This window comes from Neoarius graeffei, chromosome 21 (genome assembly GCF_027579695.1).
Source record: "Neoarius graeffei isolate fNeoGra1 chromosome 21, fNeoGra1.pri, whole genome shotgun sequence".
In the NCBI taxonomy this organism is placed as follows: Eukaryota; Metazoa; Chordata; class Actinopteri; order Siluriformes; family Ariidae; genus Neoarius; species Neoarius graeffei.
Window position 1 is genome coordinate 35,792,413 of NC_083589.1, and position 25,824 is coordinate 35,818,236.

The window sequence follows — 25,824 nt, forward strand, 5'->3', positions numbered from 1 at the left end:
CCTTGTCCCAACTTTTTTGAGGTGTTGTTGTCATGAAATTTAAAATCACCTAATTTTTCTCTTTAAATGATACATTTTCTCAGTTTAAACATTTGATATGTCATCTATGTTCTATTCTGAATAAAATATGGAATTTTGAAACTTCCACATCATTGCATTCCGTTTTTATTTACAATTTGTACTTTGTCCCAACTTTTTTGGAATCGGGGTTGTAAAAATGTACGATATGAATGTACTATAGTGCAATTTCATGATATGATATAGATATTTGCAGTATATACAAAACGCGGTATGAATAAACAGTAGTGCAAATGGTGATAATGCAGTGAAGTCAATTCAGTTTGTTCGGGGGCGGAGTTCAGCAGTGAGACAGCTGAAGGGAAAAAAAAAAGGTGATATAGATTTTCAGTCATGTACGTTATTACTGTAACATTTATGTCCAGTATTATAAGTGCTCGTGGTGTCCAGAGTAAACATGTATTGTGTAATTTTCGATATCAGTTTTACGTTGTCCTGTTACCCAGCCATAATTCATAATAGCGACTTTTGCATAGATGTCCCCGAGCTATTTTTAGTCAGTTTCCATAATTAGGTACTAATTTGCAATACAGCTGGACTGTGTTCCTTACTCTTTCCTCATTACGCCCTTTTCTAGAACAATGAGACAGACAACAGGCTGGCCAATGGCTCGTCAGAGATGAACGAGTTTGAAACCCTCACTGCCAAGTTTCACTTTGTGGACTTGGCTGGCTCAGAGCGGCTGAAGAGAACAGGAGCGACGGGGGATAGAGCTAAAGAGGGCATCTCAATCAACTGTGGACTGGTACGCTTCAGGGTTGCATTGTGTTTAATCTGTGTTTTACATTTCAACAATACGAAAGGGTAAGATTTCCCTTTTGTAATGCAAAGTGGTGTCATGTGACAACTCCACGATGTGTTAAAGATTCCGCAGAGCCAAAGGTTTTGAGCCGTGTCTTGTTTTATGAAACAAAAGGCCACATATTGCTCCAGGGATGATGTTCAGTCCTGATAAGAATCTCTTTCTTTGAGCGGCGGAATATTTTTGTTCCGCCAGGCACCTGCTCCTACAGCTGTGGTCAATATCTCCATCTAGTGGTGTTTTGCATAAACAGCAGCACTTCACGTCTGAGTTATTATTTTGCTGATGTCTGTGTGTTTTGTACAGCTCGCTCTGGGTAACGTCATCAGTGCTCTGGGAGACAAGAGCAAGCGCTCCACACATGTGCCGTATCGTGACTCAAAGCTCACACGTCTCCTCCAGGACTCTTTGGGAGGAAACAGGTCTGTATCTCAACACTGTTAAAGCTAGACGGCCTTTCGATTTCATAAAATCGGTGAAATTTAGTTCCCTTTTGAAATTTGGTCATTGTGATGTATGTTTATTCCTGTATTATCTAAAAAACAAACAAACAGGTCATTCTGTGGATGGGAAGTTATTTAATTTGAGGGGATTCCCTCACAAATAAATAATGTGCATGAAATTGTTCGCTTCAAGCAGACAGAGGAAGTCCGTGTGCGCATGCGCAGGTTTACCTGCTTCTTCTTCTTTTGGGTTGTACAGCAGCTGGCATCCACAGTGTTGCATTACTGCTATCTACAGGTTTACCTTGACCGTGCACTGATGGTTCCATCATTCTGTCACTAAACGAACAGCTGATCACACCGAGGTGCTCACTGACCGCCGATATTTATTAGTTTGGTCCTGCGTTTCCTTTCCTTTCCTTCACAACATAACGTCTTCTCGCTTTCCGTTACTGTAGTCGGTCTTTCGCGTTTCATTTGCGCACTCGTGTCCTCCATTTTTCTCTCCTGTTTCAAATTTGTATCCCACAATGCCTTGCGCAAATGGGGAAAGCCCACCACGTGATGCATGACGTAGTATCTTGAATTGGGTCATGGTGAAGCAGGAAAAAATAGCGGAGAATTTAGGGCCACATGGCTCTAAATTAATTAATTGTTCTATAAAAAAACCTAATAAATTGGAAGTCTGTGATTTTGAATTCAGTAGCTTTCGGCCCACTAAACAAAAATAACTGGGTGTCGGGGGAAATTCGTTTTATGACCTACACTTCAAAAATCAGAAAGGCAGTCTACCTTTAAACCAGGGCTTTGAACCAGAATTTTTTTCCTATTGGTTCGTTCCGAACAGAAACGGAATTTTAACGTTTCCGGTTTTGGGTTCCACCATTAAATAGACGTTCCCGAACCAGTTAGAACAAAAAAAATTTCGTTCCCGGAATGGTTAATTACGTTCCCTGTCAGCTGTTTAACAAATGGCTATAAAATTATGTCTCCGTCTCATCCAGCTTAAGCCAAATATAGGCTAATTCTATTACAACCTTCATTAAATAAGACAAGAAATAATTCAAAACAATTATTATTTCAAATGTTGGCGATTTGGATTCTCAGTATGTCTTCCCATCTACACAAACAGAAAAAGTGCCAAAAATGAAAGATAATTCGTTTAGTGTGTTACCAAAGGCTAGTCAGGCCCTGTGCATTGATAGGCTAACAGAGGTTAACGTCATTTAATGTTCGCGAGCCTCTCATTAACGTGGACAAATATATTGATATGAATAACGATAGACTGCAATATTTACCTCTTATTTAAGATGTGGAGACGTGATAGTAGTCCACCCTCCCGCTCTCTACATTCAGTCAGCGAACGTCACACAGGAAGTGAACCCCAGCGGGTCATAGAAACTTGCGCAGGAGAAGAATGACTTTTATTTGTAGGCTACGGAAACTTTGAGGAACGAAATAAAAACCGGTATTAACCGGTTACCATTATTTTTAAGAAGCATTTCTGTTCCGGAGCATAAAAAATAATAAAGTTTCTGGTTTCGTTTCTGTTCCATGTGAAATAGAAAAAGTTCCCGGTTTTCATTTTCGTTCCTTGAACCGGTTCAAAGCCCTGCTTTAAACAATATCTAGCTTATGTATTAGTGAAAAGGTTTTGGTGAAAATGAAGGTTTTAATTAGCACATCTTCTCTTTTGGACATTTGTAGAGGTCTTTTTTTTTTTTTTTATAAAATCATATATCATAGAGCTTATGTTCATACCATTTTAATCTGGGATTAACAACACGTGTGTGTGTGTGTGTGTGTGTGTGTGTGTGTGTGTGTGAGAGACACTATAGAATAACACATGGAACATGTATGGAATAATGTGGTTAAAAAAAAAATCATATTTTAGATTCTTCAAAGTAGCCAGCGTTTATCTTGACACTTTGTATGCTATTAGCATCATCTTAACCAGCTTCATGAGGTTGTCACCTGGAATGCTTTTCGATGAACAGGTGCCTCGTCAAAAGTTAATTAGCACAATTTCTTGCCGCCTTAATGCGTTTGAGATCAAACAGTAAATAGCAAATAATATAATACAGTAAATAGCCCTATTCCACAACTGTAGTAATCCATATTATGTCAAGAACCGCTCAACTAATTAAAGAGAAATGACATCCATCATTACTTTAATATATGAAGTGTCTTAATTAATAAAAAAAAAAGAACCACTGAATTAGGAGTGTCCAAACTTTTGACTGGTACTGGACTGTGTAATAATTTTTAAAAAATAAGGCAAACTTTTTTTAATTGATTCTTGTTGTTTATATTACTAATAAAGCCAACATACAGTTCTGTGCAAAAGCCTGAGGCACGTGTAATGAAATGATGTAGACCAAATATGGCTTAAAAATAATGAAATTAAATGTTTCAACATAAAATCCTATAAACAGCAGTAAGCCGTAATAAATGAAACAAAGTCAGTATTTGGTGTGAGACGACCCTTTGCTTTAAAAAAAAAAAAATAGTAGTCTCCGGTACAATGAGTGCAGTTTGATAAGGAAATGAGCTGTAGGCTTTACTGAGCATCTTACAGAACCAGCCACAGTTCTTCTGGACACTTTGACTGTCACACTCGCTTCTTCATTTTGCACCAAAACTCCGTAGCCTTCGTTATGTTTTCTTTTTTTAATCTGAAAAGTGCTCTCTTGTGTAATATGCTGCTCAGATACAAACTTTTTTTTTTCTCTCTCTCTCTAACATTTAATTTTGTGCTGGAAAACGAATGTTTGGACTCTAAAATGTTTTTGTACCAACTCGATAATGTAGAAGTCATAAAATAGAAATCTATAACAAAGTTTGTATGAAAAAAAGAGTGCCTAAGACTTTTTCACAGTACTGTACATTAATAAGATATTAAATACCCAGATAGGGGCGGCACAGTGGTGTAGCGGTTTGCACTGTCGCTTCACAGCCGGAAGGTTCTGGGTTCGAGCCCAGGGGCCAACAAGGGCCTTTCTGTGTGGAGTTTGCATGTTGTCTGCGTAGGTTTCCTCCGGTTTCCCCTACAGTCCAAAGACATGCAGGTTAGGCTAATTGGTGGCTTTAAATTGACCGTAGGTGTGAATGTGAGCGTGAATGGTTGTGTGTCTGTGCCCATGTTTACATTAGACCGTATCAGCGGATCATCAGATTAACGTTTTTAAAACGATTAGTGTGCACACAGCAACACCAATACACAATTTGCGTGCACACAGCAACACCAATACACGGATACGCTCAGCTCCGCAGGCATCCTGTGATCCCAAATCACTCCGCCCTGAACAGCGAGTGCCCTCTGGAGGGTGCGCACTCCGGCCTTGCGCAGCTCACAGAGCGCGCGAGTGAAGCGAACAAGCTGTGATTCGGGACTGAGCCGCTGTGTGTGTGATCCCAGTGCATATCACTTACTACTTGCAAGTGGAAGGATGGCAAGCCTAAAGACAATCATAACTACACAATGGGCAGTATTTGCATCAGTATTTGCAGTATTTTCATACTTTTATACTCTTTAATGAAAGGTGATACAAGGCGGAAGTCCGCGCCGTTTTTCAGCAGTCGCGTCACATGACCAACGCCAGCGAATCAGGAAGGTGGATGTCAGTGACGTTGTCCAATGACGACGCCAGCTAGAGCTCAGCACAGCGTATCCGCGTATTCTCAATGTTTACACAGCACCGGAGCTGACACGATCTGGATTGAATACGTGGACGCTGGCGGATTCCCGTTTCCCGGCGTTTCCAGGTGGTTTAATGTAAACGGACAGTGCATCCGCGAAGAAAACGAAACAGATACGGTCTAATGTAAACTTGGCCTGTGTCAGCCCTGCAATAACCTGGCGACTTGTCCAGGGTGTACCCCGCCTCTCACCCATGGTCAGCTGGGATAGGCTCCAGCTTGCCCGCGACCCTGTACAGGATAAGCGGTTACGGTTAATGGATGGATACAACCTGATCATCTTGTACAGTAATATTAGTCGTGATGATGATGATAATAATAATAATAATAGTTTAAGGTATGACCTGAGCACAAGTCTGTTATGGCGACGAGTCTATTAAGTAGGGCTGTCAAACGATTAAAATTTTTAATCGCGATTAATCTCATAAAATTATGTAGTTAATCGCGATTAATCGCAAAAAAAATCTTTAAACATCTGTTTAAATTGTACTCAAACATTTCTACATCAGAGCAAACATTTGAATATATGCTCTGATGCTCCATGTCAATTATAAGGCTCATCTTCTCTATGATAGACAATATATCGGCATAATGCACAAATATTTGGCATTTGGGTTTTGATATTAGATGTAGGCATGCAGCATATTCTTTCCAATGTAGCCTATCAGACATCTGTTGGGCATAGACTATGTGCAAAATACGATTTGGAGAAATAACAGACTATTTTTTTTTCTCAACTGTAATGGCTGCAAGCTACACTTCGAAGAGCAAAGAGGAAGTAGTTTGACTCCTGCAAGTTCATTCAAGTGAAGCAGTAGGCTATTTGGAAATCGCTAGGCTACCTACAATCTACAGGTGGAGAAAAGGGAATGTGCGCATTCCCGATCGTAGCCCATCAGATATCAACACATTTCACCCGGTAAAGTGAGAGTAAACGGAACTCGCACGGCATCGCATATGCAGACTACAATTTAACTGACCATGTTGTGGGTTTATTTGACAAGTTGTAGAGCTACGTTTTACCACAAAGTTAATGTTATAACTAGCTTTATTTTGCATGCTAGTCACCTGTGAAAATCTGCATTGCTCCTTACCAAGATGAGCCCAATTCACTGTACCCTCCAATAACGCCGTCATTTTTTTTTAATCGCGATCAAATTAAATTGCATTAACGCACTAATAACGCGTTAACTTCGACAGCCCTACTATTAAGGAGTTTTTCCTCGCCGCTGTCACCACAGGCGTGCTTATTGGAGATAGATTAGGGATAAAATTAGCTCTTTTTTTTTTTTTTTTAAAGATATTTTTTGGGGCTTTTTGCACCTTTATTGGATAGGACAGTGTAGAGACAGGAAATGAGCGGGAGAGAGAGAGGGGAAGGGATCGGGAAATGACCTCGGGCCGGAATCGAACCCGGGTCGCCCGCATTCATGGTATGGCGCCTTAACCACCTGAGCCACGACGCCCCCAAAATTAGCTCATGTTTAAAGTCATTCAAATTCTGTCAAGCTGCTTTGCGACAGTGTCTGTTGTTAAAAGCGTAGTAGAAATAAACCTGACTTGACTATTATGTAGCTGAGAAAACCCATTTGGAAAACTGTTACAGACTGAAGGGCTGCTTTGTGTTAACATGAGCGTTCTGTCAGTCGTTGTTTATGACTTAGAGAGTCCGGTAAGGTGATTATTTGGCTGAACCAGCTTTACAGAAATGTGTGTAATGTTCGCTAATTCCTGGGCAGCTAACAATGCTAAGACAGCCAAGCAAAGGACAGCACAAGCACTCTTGACCATTCACATTCAGCAGGAGTGCACTTGAAAGTGATGTCATGGCAGGCCTTACGAATGTTAACCAGAGACCTAGTAATGCACCTTTTTAATACAGCTTCATCACAGCCTTAATACTGAGTGGAACATCTATGACCCCTCCATCTGCAAAAGTTTGTCTGCAAATTTATCCCAAAGATTTTATTTGGGGGCGGTGTAGTGGTTAGCACTGTCGCCTCACAGCAAGAAGGTCCGGGTTCGAGCCCCGTGGCCGGCGAGGGCCTTTCTGTGCGGAGTTTGCATGTTCTCCCCGTGTCCGCGTGGGTTTCCTCCGGGTGCTCCGGTTTTCCCCACAGTCCAAAGACATGCAGGTTAGGTTAACTGGTGACTCTAAATTGACCGTAGGTGTGAGTGTGAATGGTTGTCTGTGTCTATGTGTCAGCCCTGTGATGACCTGGCGACTTGTCCAGGGTGTACCCCGCCTTTCGCCCGTAGTCAGCTGGGATAGGCTCCAGCTTGCCTGCGACCCTGTAGAACAGGATAAAGCGGCTACAGATAATGAGATGAGATGAATTTGGCAATGAATAAAATGTTAACAAGCAAGCAAAGAATGAATCTATGATGTAACGTACTTTAATACAAAAACGTGCTCTCTATCATTCCTCCCCCCCTCCAAATAAAATCTCATCTCATTATCTGTAGCCGCTTTATCCTTCTACAGGGTCGCAGGCAAGCTGGAGCCTATCCCAGCTGACTACGGGCGAAAGGCGGGGTACACCCTGGACAAGTCGCCAGGTCATCACAGGGCTGACACATAGACACAGACACCCATTCACACTCACATTCACACCTACGGTCAATTTAGAGTCACCAGTTAACCTAACCTGCATGTCTTTGGACTGTGGGGGAAACCGGAGCACCCGGAGGAAACCCACGTGGACACGGGGAGAACATGCAAACTCCGCACAGAAAGGCCCTCGCCGGCCACGGGGCTCGAACCCGGACCTTCTTGCTGTGAGGCGACAGCACTAACCACTACACCACCGTGCCACCTATTGCCAAATTAAGAATCCTAAAATGTATGCAATTTTTTTTTTTTGTCATTTTTTTCCCCCGGACTATAAGTTCAGAGAGCTTTTTAGTGAGTGAGTCTTTTTTTTTTTTTTTTTTCCTTCCTGTGAATTTACAATCTTTTTTCATCTCTCTCTTTTTATCTCTGTATCTGTCTGTCTCTCCCACCCACCTCCAGTCAGACAGTGATGATAGCCTGTATCAGCCCCTCAGACCGGGACTTCATGGAAACTCTGAACACTCTGAAGTATGCTAACCGGGCACGTAACATCAAGAACAAGGTTGTGGTGAATCAGGACCGAGCCAGCCAGCAGATCAGCGCCCTTAGAACTGAGATTGCACGGCTGCAGATGGAGCTCATGGAGTACAAGACGGTGAGGGAGAAGGGAAGAAGGCGCGAGACAGATTAGCATGAAGGGTTTAAGCTGTTAAGGTGTAGATCTGAGTAGTGTCTTGGCTCAACAGTTTGAATATTCTGTTATGCAGTGGTGCTTGTAAGTTTGTGAACCCTTTAGAATTTTCTATATTTCTGGTGTTAAAGAAACCTGATTTAAAGACCAGGAAAGATGAATTAATGGAATCAGTGAAGAAATATCTGTCGTTCTGCATACTTGGACAGGGTAAGCGCATGGTAGGGGAGGACGGCCTGGAAAGCATTAACGATATGGTCCACGAGAACACCATGCTACAGACGGAGAATAAGAACCTGCGTGTCCGTGTCAAGGCCATGCAGGAGACCATCGATGCTCAGAGAGCTCGATTAACACAGCTGTTGACTGAACAGGCCAACCACGTCCTCGCTAAAGCAGGTATGCTGAAACAGATCCACTTTCTATACCACACCACATCACATCCACCCAACCATAAAGAGCAAACAGGTGTCGTCTGCGTTTAAAGAAAGCCAAAATGTTTTTGAAGACCTTAAATCTCTAATCATCTCCCTTGAAATTATTAGAATTTATGAAATTTACACTTTAAACATGACCCTTCTGTCATCCATTTCCAATATTATATAAGGACTAAAACACAATGAATCATGGAGTGTTTCTTTCCTTTTATAGCACAGCAATTTGCCAGCAGTTATATTTTTATTTATTAAAGAATGTCATACTATTTATCCATTTATAGTTATATTTAATGATGTGAAACATTGGAAAAACAAGGCCGTTACTATTATCACTTAGATTTTAGCAGCTGTAAGCGGTGGTTTCTTCACCTTCTCTTAAAATTAAGACCAAAAAGGTCCTGAAGACTTTTCCGTGATGGACAGAATAAAGGAACAGCTTTACCTCTGACTGTTACAGAACACTGACATTGGAAACTAGGCATGCAACAATCTACCGATTCGATTCACAGTGAGGTTAATGATTCGATTTTCCCATGATATTTTTGAAAAGAAATTAAATGAAGAAAATCTTATGACCAAAAATGTAAAATTCTTTATCATCTTAAATATTCCTGTTGTTAAATAAAAAAAATTAATAAATAAATAACAAAAAATAAACCTTTTCATTCTCTTAATAACCAACAATATTCACCCACACTTGTACAGGTTGGAGTAAAATATAATGTAATATTAACCAAAATTATTCCTTTTATTAAAAAGAAGAAAATTAATAACAAATAGCCTTTTCATAATAAACTTCATGAATATTTACTACCTTTATTTTTCTTCTATTTTCTTTAGCTTTCAGCAGTCTATAAAAAGAGAGCTCTGATTTCTTATTTAATATGTTTGTAGAGTCAAGTGCATGGTAGTTCTTTCCCATTTTAGATCATTTTTTTGTGTGCTTTGTTTGGGTATTTTTAATTTTTTCTCTCCATGGAGTTCACGCTGTGTTACTTCCACCTAGGGTGAAGTCACATGTATTTCCACGATTGTACATTGTTGCACTTTCTGCTGTCTAAACAACGCAGTTGCAGCTAGGAAAAACTAAAAGATTACACAGCCTGATAATAATCATGATTTTTTTTTTTTTAATTTCATCGATTTGAATCGTCTTAGATTTGTCGTCGCATGAAATATCATTACATGCTGAATTAAAACTCCTTCCAAAAATGTTAATTAAATACCTCTATCTCAGGGGGTGTCCAAACTGATCCATAAAGGGCCGTGTGGCTGCAGGTTTTCATTCCAGCCATGCAGCAGCACACCTGACTTGGCTCATTCAATCAACTGAACTGTCTTCACACAGTCAAATACTTGCAGCCACACCCACCCTTGATTAAAGGGTGGGTGTGTCAGTTGCTTGAATAAGCCAAATCAGGTGTGCTGCTGCATGGCTGGAATGAAAACCTGCAGCCACACGGCCCTTTATGGATCAGTTTGGACACCCCTGCTCTATCTAAAGCTTGACGATATGTTTTTTTTTTTTCTTTGTTGAATAACACATTTTAATCAGTTTATTATTAAACTTGGGTGACATGGAGTGCCATACTTAGGTTCCTGTGAATGATTTACTGCTAGACAATAGATAACATATTGCAATAAGTGGATTCATATACAGTGCTCAGCGTAAATGAGTGCACCCCCTTTGAAAAGTAACATTTTAAACAATATCTCAATGAACGCAAACAATTTCCAAAATGTTGACAAGACAAAGTTTAATATAACATCTGTTTCACTTATAGAACTTACAACCCCGATTCTAAAAAAGTTGGGACAAAGTACAAATTGTAAATAAAAATGGAATGCAATAATTTACAAATCTCAAAAACTGATATTGTATTCACAATAGAACATAGACAACATATCAAATGTCGAAAGTGAGACATTTTGAAATTTCATGCCAAACATTGGCTCATTTGAAATTTCATGACAGCAACACATCTCAAAAAAGTTGGGACAGGGGCAATAAGAGGCTGGAAAAGTTAAAGGTACAAAAAAGGAACAGCTGGAGGACCAAATTGCAACTCATTAGGTCAATTGGCAATAGGTCATTAACATGACTGGGTATAAAAAGAGCATCTTGGAGTGGCAGCGGCTCTCAGAAGTAAAGATGGGAAGAGGATCACCAATCCCCCTAATTCTGCTCTGACAAATAGTGGAGCAATATCAGAAAGGAGTTCGACAGTGTAAAATTGCAAAGAGTTTGAACATATCATCATCTACAGTGCATAATATCATCAAAAGATTCAGAGAATCTGGAAGAATCTCTGTGCGTAAGGGTCAAGGCCGGAAAACCATACTGGAACTAGAATCCTACATTAGACAAGAATGGGTTAACATTCCTATCCCTAAACTTGAGCAACTTGTCTCCTCAGTCCCCAGACGTTTACAGACTGTTGTAAAGAGAAAAGGGGATGTCTCACAGTGGGAAACATGGCCTTGTCCCAACTTTTTTGAGATGTGGTGTTGTCATGAAATTAAAAATCACCTAATTTTTCTCTTTAAATGATACATTTTCTCAGTTTAAACATTTGATATGTCATCTATGTTCTATTCTGAATAAAATATGGAATTTTGAAACTTCCACATCATTGCATTCCGTTTTTATTTACAATTTGTACTTTGTCCCAACTTTTTTGGAATCGGGGTTGTATAATCTAAGTTTATATTATTAACCTTACTTTCACATGATAAGTTAAACAGATGTTATATTAAACTTTTGTCTTGTCAACGTTTTGGAAGTTGTTTGTGTTCAGTGAGATATTGTTTAAAATGTTGCTTTTCAAAGGGGGTGCACTCATTTACGCTGAGCACTGTATACCTGAAAATAACTCAACACCTTCTGCCCAATCAGATTCAAGAACTCAACAGGTCTGTGGTATAAAGCGTTTTAAACATTTGGTTTTAAATAATTTGGGCTGAAACGTAATATGAACCTGTTGTACTGAACTCCACTGTTAGTTATGTGATATTCCTTGTGCTTAACTATATGTTATGGGGTCATGCTATAAAAGGTGTTTATTAAGAATAAGATTAAGGTTCCTAGAAGTATCCTAGCTGCTGCATTCTGGCTTTTGTGATTCAAGTGAGTGTTCCCCCTCCCTGCTGTTGCTTTGCAGGTGAAGGAAATGAGGAAATTGGAAACATGCTCCAGAATTATATCAAAGAAATTGAGGAGCTCAGGTAGTGCACCATGTATTTTATAATCAGTCTGTGTACTTTAAGTCTAAACCTTTAGTGTGTGCATGCGTGTGTGTGTGTTGGGGTGTTTGTATGTCCATGTGTTGTTGTTTTCCTTTGTTTATTTGCTTTTTTTTAAATGTCTTTTTGCATCTGTGTGCTTCCAATTGAGGCCCACTTTACACAGGGACGGTCTGAAACAAAAACGCAAAAGTCCGTTTTCGTTCTCACTTTTTTCCGCGTCTACACGACCGTTTTCAAGGAGGAAATCTGCGTCTACACGGTGACGCATAAATGTGTGGAATTCAATTGGATGTGCATGCCAGGCGGCTAGGTGGTGCTGTGAAAGACCTCCGCTATGTCTGCACGCATGCGCAACGTCTTCCGTCTTGTCTGATCTGCACATCTGCGCCGCGAAAACTTTGACTACTCTGGCTATGGTAAGTAAGAAAGTAAGTAAAAAAGTAAGAGCATACTATACCCGCCTCTGTTCATTAACGGTATATGTGCAGATTCGGTATAGATGTTCGAAGGACTCCTGGACGTTTATTAAAGCTGCCAGAGCAGCTTGAAGGTCCGTTGGATCGATGTAATCAGACATGCTCTTACTTTTTTACTTACTTTCTTACTTCCCGGGCTGGCATGTACAGTATATGACATATGTATGACGTAAACGCGTACCCGACGTGAGCAGATCCGAGCAGAGTTTCGCGTATTGGGTAGTTTAGACGGATATGCAACGGGGGCTGTTTTCAACTTATCCACTCTGGAAGGCGTTGTCAAATTTTTCCGTTTTTCAGCTTCGGAAACGCCGTCCCCGTGTAGACGAAAGGCACTTCCGATAAACTATTTAGTCGTTTTTACCCGACAGTGTCCTCGTGTAAACGGGCCCTGAAACTGTTTTCCTGTGTTGTGTTGATATTTTTATGGTCTCCAGGGCCAAGCTGTTTGAGAGTGAGGCAGTCAGTGAGAGCCTGCGTAAGAACCTCTCCCGTGCTGCCACACGCTCCTCTCTCTACGGAGGAAGCACCCCATTCCCCATCGGCCCGGAGAAAGAGGCATCTGACATAATCGAGATCGCCAAGAAGAACCTGGAGAAACTCAAAAGGAAAGAGAAGAGGAAAAAGAAGAGGTGAGCCTCCTCACACACCTGCAGGTTGTCAGGATTTCGGTGTCGTATTATTTTCTGGTGTTTGTGGTAATTACCTATTGGCTCTGTGCCGCCCCCCCATGCTCTGGGTTCTGTGCACACCTGCTGGAGTCATTTTTATAATGCCTCATTACAGAGAATGACAACTGCGATTATAACACCAGACAGTGATTATTTTTTCCATGGAATTCATCTGACAAGCCCTACTAAGCTCTTGTGCGTTTTCAGGGTTGTCATTGTGATCTTTGCAAAGTTTAGACAGAATAAATGTAGCTAATATCCTTGACAACAAGACAAATCTAGGATTCTGTTTATATTTATTTATTTCACAGACACCATAGTGATGCTATCCAATCCAGCATATGGTAGATATGACCAAGTCAGACTTGGGGGCCTTGTTCGAAGGCGTACAGTGGTGCTTGAAAGTTTGTGAACCCTTTAGAATTTTCTATATTTCTGCATAAATATGACCTAAAACATCATCAGATTTTCACACAAGTCCTAAAAGTAGATAAAGAGAACCCAGTTAAACAAATGAGACAAAAATATTATACTTGGTCATTTATTTATTGAGGAAAATGATCAAATATTCATATTTATGAGTGGCAAAAGTATGTGAACCTTTGCTTTCAGTATCTGGTGTGACCCCCTTGTGCAGCAACTGCAACTAAACGTTTGCAGTAACTGTTGATCAGTCCTGCACACCGGCTTGGAGGAATTTTAGCCCATTCCTCCGTACAGAACAGCTTCAACTCTGGGATGTTGGTGGGTTTCCTCACATGAACTGCTCGCTTCAGGTCCTTCCACAACATTTCGATTGGATTAAGGTCAGGACTTTGATTTGGCTATTCCAAAACATTAACTTTATTCTTCTTTAACCTTTCTTTGGTAGAACAACTTGTGTGCTTAGGGTCGTTGTCTTGCTGCATGACACACCTTCTCTTGAGATTCAGTTCATGGACAGATGTCCTGACATTTTCCTTTAGAATTTGCTGGTATAATTCAGAATTCATTGTTCTATCAATGATGGCAAGCCGTCCTGGCCCAGATGCAGCAGAACAGGCCCAAACCATGATACTACCACCACCATGTTTCACAGATGGGATAAAGTTCTTATGCTGGAATGCAGTGTTTTCCTTTCTCCAAACATAACGCTTCTCATTTAAACCAAAAAGTTCTATTTTGGTCTCATCTGTCCACAAAACATTTTTCCAATAGCCTGCAGATGAGCAGCAATGTTCTTTTTGGAGAGCAGTGGCTTTCTCCTTGCAACCCTGCCATGCACACCATTGTTGTTCAGTGTTCTCCTGATGGTGGACTCATGAATATGTGAGGGAGGCCTTCAGTTGCTTAGAAGTTACCCTGGGGTCCTTTGTGACCTCGCCGACTATTACATGCCTTGCTCTTGGAGTGATCTTTGTTGGTCGACCACTCCTGGGGAGGGTAACAATGGTCTTGAATTTCCTCCATTTGTACACAATCTGTCTGACTGTGGATTGGTGGAGTCCAAACTCTTTAGAGATGGTTTTGTAACCTTTTCCAGCCTGATGAGCATCAACAACGCTTTTTCTGAGGTCCTCAGAAATCTCCTTTATTCGTGCCATGATACACTTCCACAAACATGTGTTGTGAAGATCAGACTTTGATAGATCCCTGTTCTTTAAATAAAACAGGGTGCCCACTCACACCTGATTGTCGTCCCATTGATTGAAGACACCTGACTAATTTCACCTTCAAATTAACTGCTAATCCTAGAGGTTCACATACTTTTGCCACTCACAGATATGTAATATTGGATCATTTTCCTCAATAAATAAATGACCAAGTACAATATTTTTGTCTCATTTGTTTAACTGGGTTCTCTTTATCTACTTTTAGGACTTGTGTGAAAATCTGATGATGTTTTAGGTCATATTTATGCAGAAATGTAGAAAATTCTAAAGGGTTCACAAACTTTCAAACACCACTGTAATAGTGGATCTTTGACCTAGGATTTGAACAAGGCCCCCAAGTCTGAATTACTCACATGTATGCTGGATTGAAAATGGTCTCACTTGTACTTTGCTATGGTCTATGCCATGTGGATAAATGTAAGCAGAATATTAGCTTCTTGATCTTGTCAAGACATAAATATTCAGGGTATTAACTCTAGCTTTTTTTTTTCTGTCTTACAACTAAGGCTACGTTTACATTACGTCGAATCAGCGGATCATCAGATTAACGTTCTTAAAATGATTCGCGTTTACACTAAAACCGTTAGCCGTGCACACAGCAACACCAATACGCGGATACGCTCGGCTCCGCAGGCATCCTGCGCTCCAAATCACTCCACCCTGAACAGCGAGTGCCCTCTGGAGGGTGCGCACTCCGGCCCTGCGCAGCTCACAGAGTGCGCGAGTGAAGTGAACAAGCCACGATTCGGGACTGAGCCGCTGTGTGTGTGATCCCAGCGCATATCACTTATTACTTGCAAGTGGAAGGATGGCAAGCCTAAAGACAATCATAACTACACAGTGGGCAGTATTTGCATCAGTATTTGCAGTATTTTCATACTTTTATACTCTTTAATGAAAGGTGATACAAGGCGGAAGTCCGCGCCGTTTTTCAGCAGTCGCGTCACATGACCAACGCCAGCGAATCAGGAAGGTGGATGTCACAGTGACGTTGTCCAATGAGACGCCAGCTAGAGCTCAGCACAGCGTATTCGCGTATTCTGAATGTTTACACAGCACCGGAGCTGATACGATCTAGATTGAATACGTGGACGCTGGCGGATTCCCGTTTCCCCGCTTTTCCAGGGGGGTTAATGTAAACGGACAGTGCATCCGCGAAGAAAACGAGACAGATACGGTCCAGTGTAAACGTAGCCTAAGGCAGCATCTACTCCAACACAGATGTGAGCAATTTAGACTTAAAGGCCTTGTTCAAAAGTTTAACAGTGGATCTCTGGCCCAGGACCTTTTTGCTCAGTAGTACTGAGCTTTAAAGTGCATATAAAGACCAATTTTGTGTGTTTTTTTTTTTTTTTTTTATATGAAAGTATGTCCCTTTACACACTCATCCTGAAGGGTAATTTTGCACAAGGCCATCTATCTACAACAGAAAAAAAATAAAATAACAAAACGCGTCTGGAAAAATCCCAAGGGAGTCTGGAGCCAGATTCGTGACGTCACCTGCGGAAGCGCCAGCAGGCTGCGCGAGCTTTGCACGGTTTCAGTGCACAGCCTGTGTAGACCAAGTGCTCCCATTTCTCTCTCATTGTCCGGTCTTTTGGGAAACGATGAATACTAATCCCATCAAGATTGGTGTTGCTACACCCTCCTACGATACATCTGTTAACCATTTTAATAATTACGCGATAACGTTGAAGAAATTTGCAGAAAACCACCAGGTCGTTTTCTCATAAACAAACCAGCGCTGACGTAGGATTCAGAGGGAGGCGTCCCGCACGCGACGTCACCAAAATCAATGTTTGCCGGGAAATCCAAACGCCAAGTTTTTCAGAGGCGGACCAATTCGCCTCAAATGGCTTGATTTCAACTGAATTTTTCTGGTTTTGCGCAAGATAAAAAAATTGCAGAGAATCCAGAATGTTACAGATATTTGACCAAAGTTTAATATAAAATAGGAGAATTACATTGATCTTGCGCCTGAATTTACCCATGATGTGCACTTTAACTGCTGGCCCCAGCTCAGCATTACCCAACATTTTGTTGTCAACATAAAGTAAAATCTGAATCAGACACACACTAATGCGCTCGTCCCAGTGCGTATATTTTTCCTCGTCATAATAACTTAAAAAAAGATTAAATAAATAAAGCATGAAATTTTAAACACCAGACAATCTAAAAAAGTCTTCAAAAAGTTTGTTTTTCCCCCAACACAACAAAAGGATAAGAACCCTGTAAATTAAAAAAAAAAAGTTAAACGAATGCTATACTCTCTCTCCAGATTTTGTTAGCCAAGTTGCTAATAAGATAACTTGATGAAATTTCTGAGCGGATTTTCAGGACATATTCATTTCTGTCAGTTTTAATCATTATTATCGTAAATGCTAGCCAGCTAACTAACATTTATCTAATTTTAAGAGGACCTCTGAGAAATATACAGTTGATAAAAACAAACTAAATTGACAATTTCTGAGAGGAATTGAAAATGTATACTCTTTAATGTTAACGCTAGCTTGCTAAGCTGACAGGATTTCTGAGAGGATTTTCAAGGCATATTTACGTCTATCAATTTTAATCATCATTGTAAATGTTAGTCAGCTAACTAACATTAGCTAATTTAACCTCCTAAGGCCCAAGCTGTTTTTTTACATGCATTTTTTATTTCTCTTTGCTATTTGGGCTTATTAGAACCTGATTAGAATAAAAACTAAGCATCATCTTTTGATAAGATGTACTTTTACAGAAAAAGTATGTCCACATATGTGGGTTCTTGTTCCAAATTTCTAAAAAGTGCTGTCCACGCTAAGCCCTAGGAGGTTAAGAGCATCTCTGAGAAAGTTAGTTGACTAAAACAAACTAAATTGACAGGATTTCTGAGAGGAAGTGGAACATTTGTACTCTTCAGGGATGAGAGTTTTCCGCTTTTCGGTGGATTTCTGCTTTTTCTGAGTAAAAAAACGACCTTTTTATATTATGCCAAATCCGTTGAGAATTTTTTAAAAAAATAATTTCGGGGGGTTGGGGTATGTTCCTTCATGCTGTTGAAACTTAATTAACTCCAACGATGTTTACACATTATTTGTAAGTCGCCATCTTTAGTCTTGTTTAATCTCGTTGAATGTGATGTAAAATTCGTCTTATCTACATTGTTATTGGTCAAAACATCGATGTTGAGACCATAATAGCCAATCCAAACAGTTTTTACAAAGATGCCCACATCTGTTTTCTTTTATCAAAACTTACACGTTTGTAAGCTGCATATCAAAAATACGTTCCTCTAATCGGCTTTTTTTTCTCAAGATGCCGAATACTATTGACAAGCGAGATGAAGCGAAGTTATGTGAAATTGATGCTGGTATAAAAAACAAGTTTAGCAAAGCAAAAGGAAAGCAAGAGAGGAGTGTGTGAGAGAGAGCAGAAGAGCGCTAGGTTAGAGCATGTAAAAAACAGGAGGAGCTGGCTAATGAAAGAAAAAGAGAGAACTGATAAGCTTTTGGCTTTGGCCAAGAAGCTGATGAAGTCTAAATGATCAAATGAAAATTTGTTTCAAAAATAACTGGAAACTGTAAAAAAAAAAAAAAAACAGTGTAAATAGACATTTTCCTTTTGAAGAAAACATACAAGTGACGTGGACAATAAGATAAAGACAGTCCCCATAAAATATGCATTTGTTTGATTCAATACATTGAATATATGATAATTTGAATTATAGCTGACAGTGTTCATAACTGTATAACTTTAAAGTTTAGACATTGTGAAGAAATCCTATACAAGTAATGTGGACATTAGGAAAAGGTCAGTCTCCATAAGATATGAATGTTTTTATTTAATTCAATATATTGAATATGAAAATTTTATTTATAAATATCCCCCCCCCCATTACTTCGGGCGCCCTCAGGACATTTTACAGATTTTCTGCTTTTTTTCATCAGGACCCACTCTCATCCTTGACACTTTTTTAATGTTCGCGCTAGCTAGCTAAGCGAACAGGATTTCTGAGAGGATTTTGGCTATATTGTTTCTAATCTTTAATGCTAATACTAGCTGCCTAATCTAAGATAACTCGACAGAATATTTGAGAACTTTCTGTTAAAACTAAATGTTCGGGTTAACTACACACAAATATTTCTAGGACATGGCTAGGGATTTATGTATGGGTTAAAAATAGTGTCAAAGATGTGACATATGCAAACTAAAATAATACATACACCTCAGAAATGGATAATGTAGCAAAAGCTTTTTTTACTTACTGTTGTTTCTTGGTGTACCCTCTCACCTCCACTCACTCTCCTCTTCTGAAGACTACAGCAGATGGCAAAATGTGCCTCCGACGACCCTGACAAAGACAGGTTTGATCTCATAACTTCACCACTAACCCTTTAACATCACTTTATATACATGTACTGGATATTGTACATGCAGGTGGATGCCATCATGGGAGAAACGGACCACCCTTACACTCTAATTCACCTCTAACTTTAGTTAATCTGCTTTTCATCCATACTTTTAAACAAGTGCTCCTGGTCTATTGCTGATTAACTTATTTTCCATTGCTTTAACATGCAGAATGACTTTAATATGTACAGTAATTTGTGTAACTTCAGAAAACATGGGTTTCTGACTCCTTAATCATTGATTGATTGATTGATTGATTGATTGATTGATTGATTGATTGAGCTTCACTTTCCAAGCGTGTGTGACCTGATGACAAAAATGCAGACCAAAAACAAAAATTAACATGACAATTAAAACTGACAATGTTATGATTTTGTAAGGAATGTGTATGTCAACCTGAATATTAAATAACCTTCAACCTTAGTAATAACTTTTAATACCTGTATTTAATACCTGTATATACCTGTATAAATTTTGGTGATTTTTTAAATTTATTATGAATTTTTTTTTTTTAAACTGACCATCTTCATTTATTGATAAAATAGGCGCTGTTCCTTAATCAGCGTACCAGTAGAGTTAGGGCATGAGTTTACAGTTATGTTTAATTTGAGGTTTTAAAAAAGTTAGTTTGTTAGTTCGTTCGACCAACTTTGTGGAAGTTGGTGGAGGTTATGTTTTCGCCTCCGTTTGTTTACCTGTTCTCAGCGTAACTCAAAGTAGTGAATAGATTTTGATGAACTTTTGACTCAAGGTGAGCCATGGGCCAAGGAACAGTTAATTAGATTTTGATGCAAATCTGGTTATGTATTTAGATTCAGGATTTTTTTTGGGGGGGGGGGGGGCGGTCCCAACATAACTCAAAAAGTACTGAACAGGTTTTGATTAAATTTGATGTACAGCTTTAGTATTATCCTAGGTTGAAGTGATTTTGATTTTGATGTTGATAATACGTGGCTTGGCGGAGGTACAGTGGTGCTTGAAAGTTTGTGAACCCTTTAGAATTGTCTATATTTCTGCATAAATATGACCTAAAACATCATCAGATTTTCACACAAGTCCTAAAATTAGATAAAGAGAACCCAGTTAAACAAATGAGACAAAAATATTATACTTGGTCATTTATTTATTGAGGAAAATGATCCAATATTACATATCTGTGAGTGGCAAAAGTATGTGAGCCTTTGCTTTCAGTATCTGGTGTGACCCCCTTGTGCAGCAATAACTGCAACTAAACGTTTCCGGTAACTGTTGATCAGTCCTGCACACCGGCTTGGAGGAATTTTAGCCCATTCCTCCATACAGAACAGCTTCAACTCTGGGATGTTGCTGGGTTTCCTCACATGAACTGCTCGCTTCAGGTCCTTCCACAATATTTCGATTGGATTAAGGTCAGGACTTTGATTTGGCTATTCCAAAACATTCACTTTATTCTTCTTTAACCATTCTTTGGTAGAACAACTTGTGTGCTTAGGGTCGTTGTCTTGCTGCATGACCCACCTTCTCTTGAGATTCAGTTCATGGACAGATGTCCTGACATTTTCCTTTAGGATTCGCTGGTATAATTCAGAATTCATTGTTCCATCAATGATGGCAAGCCGTCCTGGCCCAGATGCAGCAAAACGGGCCCAAACCATGATACTACCACCACCATAGCCTGGGCCCGCCCATCCTAAGTGTGACGCAACACGAGGGCCTGTTGCGAGCTTAGTCTGGCCAGGCAAGCTATCTACAGCTCTTCCAAGCTCCCGAAAAATCGGGAGCCAATCAACTTTGAGCATCTCCAACGGCCCTGGGTAGAGGCGTGTTCAAGGCAGTGACGTAGTAGAACTGCAACCGGAAGCCATAGATTGTTTACAGAATCTATGCCGGAAGCGCTTCATTCACTAGAAACATTACGAACATGGAGCAAGTTCTCACTGAAAACGGAGCAAAGAGCAGCCCTGGAGGTATTTATTGAAAGGAAGGACGTTTTCGCCTTGCTCCCGACCGGCTTCGGTAAGAGTTTAATCTACCAGTTAGCCCCGTCGCGTCACATACGTCAGAGGAAAGAGTGATGTGATTGGTTTAAGCTTCGTCACAGCCTTTTCTGGCTTCGACCAGTAGCAAACTGAGGCATTTCAGGGAGGCGGGTCAATCACGCACTTTGGGAAACGGTTGGGCTTAATATCTTTGCCAGACCAAATGCTTGCAGAGCTCTGAAGTCGCGTTAGCCAGACTACCACCACCATGTTTCACAGATGGGATAAGATTCTTATGCTGGAATGCAGTGTTTTTCCTTTCTTCAAACATAACGCTTCTCATTTAAACCAAAAAGTTCTGGGGGGTTTTCTCATCCGTCCACAAAACATTTTTCCAATAGCCTTCTGGCTTGTCCACGTGATCTTTAGCAAACTGCAGACGAGCGGCAACGTTCTTTTTGAAGAGCAGTGGCTTTCTCATTGCAACCCTGCCATGCACACCATTTGTTGTTCAGTGTTCTCCTGATGGTGGACTCATGAATATTAACATTGTGAGAGAGGCCTTCAGTTGCTTAGAAGTTCAGTTGCTACATTTAGGACTTGTCTGAAAATCTGATGTTGTTTTAGGTCATGTTTATGCAGAAATATAGAAAATTCTAAAGGGTTCACAAACTTTCAAGCACCACTGCATACACTCTACCATGTGACCTTCTACTTACTTATGTATTTGTTTCTTATAGTGTCATTAAAGAGGAAGGGCCTGACAATGACCAGGACAAAGAACCCTCGGATAGAACCAGTGAGGAGCCAGAGGCAGTGAGTTTTTGATTTTTTTTTTTTTTTTTTTTTAATGCTTCCACTGTTAAACCACATGTTAAATAAATACTCCAGAATTTTTTTTCCAGTTTAATTCCTATTTACCGTGTTTCCCTTATTTGAATAAAATTTGTTCTGTTTTATGACAAATTGTTGATGCAGTAGATGGAGATTTAAATTGGGGAAAAATACACTTGAACATTTAATGTCTTGAAACTTTCTTCTTTGTTCTTGACATTGTTTGCAAAGCAGCGTGGTGGCATTACTTTACTTTTAGCATCACATGAGTGTACGAACTCCTCAAAAATTATTTTGATTTGCCACTTGTCACTGATTGTATAGGAAGGAAGCGATCATGAGGAGGGAGATGACTGCGAAGGAGAGGAAGAGGAGGATGAGATGGAGGCAGACGAGAGTTCGGATGAGTCAGACTCAGAGCTGGATGAGAAAGGTAAAAACAGTCACTTTCCTATACCTTAAATAAGGCCAAGGAATGGTTTATAATTTTTTTGCTGACTCCAAATGTAATTGATCTCGCTGATGTCACTATTAAGTAGATTTCCACAACATGTCGTTGAATAAAAAGCATGGTTTGTCACTCTTTAGTGTGTATCACACCGCCCCCGTTGTTGACTATTTTCCTATAACATCTCATTGTGTGTTTTATTTATATATATATATATATATATATATATATATATATATATATATATATATATATATATATATATATATATATGAGTGATTCCACGCTTATGGGTACTGAAATGGGGACATGAACTTATTTTTAAAAATTCACCTAAAACCATTTCTTTTTTTACCATCAGGTCACAAAACATGTAATCTTTAATGAATGTTAAAAGATAACTTTAATTTTCTGAGATGTAATAAAAACATATTTATATGCCAAAGTCAGAACGTAACAGAAGTGTTGTGGACATATATATTCTCAATTTTAACAATGTAGAATTACTTTTTGAAACATAGGAAGGTGATGTTTTAGCAAATATAATTAATAAACATGTGTAGTAGAATAAACATACACATTCTTTCAATAAGATTAACATGGTATATAGCTAGATTGTAATTAATTTGTAACAGACGCGAGATGGACAATCGTAACAGAAGTAATGTAACAGACATCATTTTGGAACTCATAGGCTTGACTTTGGCATATAAATGTGTTTTTATTACATCTCAGAAAATTAAAGTTATCTTTTAACATATCATTCATTAAAGATTACATGTTTTGTGACCTGATGTTAAAAAAAGACATGGTTTTAGGTGAATTTTTAAAAATAAGTTCATGTCCCCATTTCAGTACCCATAAGCGTGGAATCACTCTCTCTCTCTCTCTCTCTCTCTCTCTCTCTCTCTCTCTCTCTCTCTCTCTCTCTATATATATATATATATATATATATATATATATATATATATATATATATATATATATATATATATATAAAATCAACAGTCAGTTAACCTACACTGTTGGAAATCATCTGTTGATCAGTGAGGTGCCTGTTTTCCAAGTATGGATTGTAGTGTGTGTGTGTGTTCACAGACAACTTCCAAGAAGATCTGGCCAACATTACTTGTGAGATTGCCATTAAACAGAAGCTGATTGATGAACTAGAGAACAGTCAGCGGCGTCTCCACACACTGAAACAGCAGTACGAGCAGAAACTCATGATGCTGCAGAACAAGATCCGAGACACGCAACTGGAGAGAGACCGGGTGCTGCACAATATGGGTACACCACTCTGTCCTGTGGATGTGATGATATTTACAGTGAAATTACAAGTGGTTTTACTTTTTAGAGAGCTGCTGCATAGCCTGACAATCCAGGCAACATTTATCAGTGTTATTCTTCTTTTCAGACAGGCAAAGCCACAGAGGTGGTTTCTTTAAACCCCAAGCACAGGAACTCTAATGTTTAAGAGTCTTCCCATGTGGGGGCATGGAGCATGTTACAGTGGTGCTTGAAAGTTTGTGTACCCTTTGGAATTTTCTATATTTCTGCATAAATATGACCTAAAACATCATCAGATTTTCACACAAGTCCTAAAAGTAGATAAAGAGAACCCAGTTAAACAAATGAGACAAAAATATTATACGTGGTCATTTATTTATTGAGGAAAATCATCCAATATTACATATCTGTGAGTGGCAAAAGTATGTGAACCTCTAGGATTAGCAGTTACTTTGAAGGTGAAATTCGAGTCAGGTGTTTTCAATCAATGGGATGACAATCAGGTGCGAGTGGGCACCCTGTTTTATTTAAAGAACAGGGAACTATCAAAGTCTGAGCTTCACAACACATGTTTGTGGAAGTGTATAATGACACGAACAAAGGAGATTTCTGAGGACCTCAGAAAAAGCGTTGTTGATGCTCATCAGGCTGGAAAAGGTTACAAAACCATCTCTAAAGAGTTTGGACTCCACCAATCCACAGTCAGACAGATTGTGTACAAATGGAGGAAATTCAAGACCATTGTTACCCTCTCCAGGAGTGGTCGACCGACAAAGATCACTCCAAGAGCAAGGCGTGTAATAGTCGGCAAGGTCACAAAGGACCCCAGGGTAACTTCTAAGCAACTGAAGGCCTCTCTCACATTGGCTAATGTTCATGAGTCCACCATCAGGAGAACACTGAAAGCAATGTTGTGCATGGCAGGGTTGCAAGGAGAAAGTCACTGCTCTCCAAAAAGAACATTGCTGCTCATCTGCAGTTTGCTAAAGATCACGTGGACAAGCCAGAAGGCTGTTGGGAAAATGTTTTGTGGACAGATGAGACCAAAATAGAACTTTTTGGTTTAAATGCGAAGCGTTATGTTTGGAGAAAGGAAAACACTGCATTCCAGCATAAGAACCTTATCCCATCTGTGAAAAATGGTGGTGGTGGTAGTGTCACGGTTTGGACCTGTTTTGCTGCAACTGGGCCAGGATGGCTTGCTGATGGAACAATGACTTCTGTTACCAGAACAACAGTTACCGGAAATGTTTAGTTGCAGTTATTGCTGCACGAGGGAGTCACACCAGATACTAAAAGCACAGGTTCATATATTTTTGCCACTCACAGATCTGTAATATTGGATCATTTTCCTCAGTAAATAAATGACCAAGTATAATATTTTTGTCTCATTTGTTTAACTGGGTTCTCTTTATCTACTTTTAGGACTTGTGTGAAAATCTGATGACGTTTTAGGTCATATTTATGCAGAGAAATAGACAATTCTAAAGGGTTCACAAACTTTCAAGCACCATTGTAATTCATCTCAATTCTCTTTTTTTTTGGGGGGGGGGTTCATCTGTGTAAATAAATTATATGCCATGGGATAATTTAATTTCTTCTGGCTGTTTGCATCTGTGCACAATAAAACTCCTTTAGTGAAAATCAGTCTTGCATATTTATCAACACTTACACATTCATCCATATTTATTGGAGTGCTTTTATAACAAACACAGATTGAACAGAAAACTGTCATGGTTTTAGATTGTTTTTCACAAAAATGCTGAACGTTTACTAAAGATGAAGCATCAAGTTGGCATTTATTTCCAGCCTGCTAGTTACTTGCTAATTGCTACCTGTTCTGCTTGTTCTATTTGATGGTATTTATTAATCAATAACCCTGTTAGAATCTGTGAATATGCTGTCACTTGAGTGTTATTATTGAAGGTGGTATATTCCTGCAGGCTCAGTGGAGTCGGGCACAGAGGAGAAAGCAAAAAAGATCAAAGCAGAGTACGAGAAAAAGTTGAGCTCAATGAATAAGGAGCTGCAGAAACTGCAGTCAGCTCAGAAGGAGCATGCACGCCTGCTAAAGAACCAGTCACAGTACGAGAAACAGCTCAAGAAGCTCCAACAGGAGGTCTCGGAGATGAGGAAGACAAAGGTATGCATGTATG

The 25,824-nt window shown here is 39.6% G+C and overlaps 1 protein-coding gene across 3 annotated transcripts in view; it reads left to right on the forward strand.

Moving 5' to 3' along the window:
• Positions 1 to 25,824, forward strand: part of LOC132869707 (kinesin-like protein KIF21A) — a 157,054-nt gene that overhangs the window by 85,385 nt on the left and 45,845 nt on the right. For 2 of the 3 annotated variants that reach the window (XM_060903041.1, XM_060903042.1), the window contains exons 6-16: positions 656 to 823; positions 1,187 to 1,302; positions 8,036 to 8,231; positions 8,477 to 8,666; positions 11,866 to 11,929; positions 12,864 to 13,058; positions 19,048 to 19,095; positions 21,840 to 21,915; positions 22,258 to 22,366; positions 23,480 to 23,668; positions 25,612 to 25,811. In XM_060903041.1, coding sequence (XP_060759024.1) covers positions 656 to 823; positions 1,187 to 1,302; positions 8,036 to 8,231; positions 8,477 to 8,666; positions 11,866 to 11,929; positions 12,864 to 13,058; positions 19,048 to 19,095; positions 21,840 to 21,915; positions 22,258 to 22,366; positions 23,480 to 23,668; positions 25,612 to 25,811 — 1,551 coding nt within the window. The remainder of the gene's footprint in view (positions 1 to 655; positions 824 to 1,186; positions 1,303 to 8,035; positions 8,232 to 8,476; positions 8,667 to 11,865; positions 11,930 to 12,863; positions 13,059 to 19,047; positions 19,096 to 21,839; positions 21,916 to 22,257; positions 22,367 to 23,479; positions 23,669 to 25,611; positions 25,812 to 25,824) is intronic. The other variant, XM_060903043.1, reaches the window with a different exon arrangement.